This window comes from Varanus komodoensis, unplaced genomic scaffold (assembly GCF_004798865.1).
Source record: "Varanus komodoensis strain SLA01 unplaced genomic scaffold, ASM479886v1 scaffold3789, whole genome shotgun sequence".
NCBI lineage: Eukaryota > Metazoa > Chordata > Lepidosauria > Squamata > Varanidae > Varanus > Varanus komodoensis.
The window spans coordinates 7090-8438 of record NW_025335906.1 but is presented as its reverse complement, the minus strand read 5'-3'; the positions used below and the strand labels follow the sequence as shown (position 1 = coordinate 8438).

Below are 1349 nucleotides of genomic sequence, written 5' to 3'. Positions count from 1 at the left end.
AGACTCGTGGCGGGCCAGCCTCTTTATGAGGTGGGGCCCACGTTGGAGCTTTCCAGCCACGCCAGGCCCCCTTCCCCTTCATGGGGAGGCCGGAGCCGAGTGCCAGATTAGACTCATGCCGGCCAGTCTCTTTATGAGGTGGGGCCCACGTTGGAGCTTTCCAGCCACGCCAGGCCAGCTTCCCCTTCATGGGGAGGCCGGAGCCGAGTGCCGGATTAGACTCGTGGCAGGCCAGCCTGTTTATGAGGTGGGGCCCACGTTGGAGATTTCCAGCCACGCCAGGCCAGCTTCCCCTTCATGGGGAGGCCGGAGCCGAGTGCCAGATTAGACTCGTGGCGGGCCAGCCTCTTTATGAGGTGGGGCCCACGTTGGAGATTTCCAGCGTCGCAGGCCAGTTTCCCTTCATGGGGAGGCCAGAGCCGAGTGCCAGATTAGACTTGTGGCGGGCCAGCCCCTTCATGAGGTGGGGCCCACGTTGGAGATTTCTAGCCACGCCAGGCCAGCTTCCCCTTCATGGGGAGGCCAGAGCCGAGTGCCAGATTAGACTCGTGGTGGGCCAGCCTCTTTATGAGGTGGGGCCCACGTTGGAGATTTTCAGCCATGCCCGGCCAGCTTCCCCTTCATGGGGGGGCCGGAGCCAAGTGCCAGATTAGACTTGTGGCGGGCCAGCCTCTTTGTGAGGTGGGGCCCACGTTGGAGATTTCCAGCCACGCAGGCCAGCTTCCCCTTCATGGGGAGGCCGGAGCCGAGTGCCAGATTAGACTCGTGGCGGGCCAGCCTCTTCATGAGGTGGGGCCCACGCAGAAGAGATTTCCAGCCAGGCCAGGCCAGCTTCCCCTCCATGGGGAGGCCGGAGCCGAGTGCCAGTTTAGACTCGTGGCGGGCCAGCCTCTTTTTGAGGTGGGGCCCACGTTGAAGGGATTTCCAGCCACGCCAGGCCAGCTTCCCCTTCATGGGGAGGCCAGAGCCAAGTGCCAGATTAGACTCGTGGCGGGCCAGCCTCTTTTTGAGGTGGGGCGTACGTTGGAGCTTTCCAGCCACGCCAGGCCAGCTTCCCCTTCATGGGGAGGCCAGAGCCGAGTTCCGGATTAGACTCGTGGCGGGGAAGCCTCTTGATGAGGTGGGGCCCACGTTGGAGATTTCCAGCACGCCAGGCCAGCTTCCCCTTCATGGGGAGGCCGGAGCCGAGTGCCAGATTAGACTCGTGGCGGGCCAGCCTCTTTATGAGGTGGGGCCCATGCTGAGGCGTCTTCCAGTCCCATCACACCCGATACCCCTTTATCGAGAGGACTGAGCGCAGCGTTGGAGTCTGCCTGTGCCAGGGAAGTGCTGCTTCATGCGGAGCACTC

The 1349-nt window shown here is 63.3% G+C and overlaps 1 protein-coding gene across 5 annotated transcripts in view; it reads left to right on the top strand.

Moving 5' to 3' along the window:
• The window catches only part of LOC123028530, a 12042-nt gene extending 10704 nt beyond the window's left edge, over nucleotides 1-1338 (top strand). The window contains exons 3-4 of one of the 5 annotated variants that reach the window (XR_006415702.1): nucleotides 31-572; nucleotides 901-1338. Coding sequence is in view for 3 of the 5 variants with exons in the window: in XM_044440422.1 (XP_044296357.1) it covers nucleotides 31-328 (298 nt within the window). In the remaining 2 variants the exon portion in view is untranslated. Of the gene's footprint in view, nucleotides 1-30 lie in introns of all 5 variants that reach the window. The other 4 variants (XM_044440422.1, XM_044440420.1, XR_006415703.1 and 1 more) reach the window with 4 other exon arrangements.
• The last annotated feature ends 11 nt before the right edge of the window (nucleotides 1339-1349 follow it).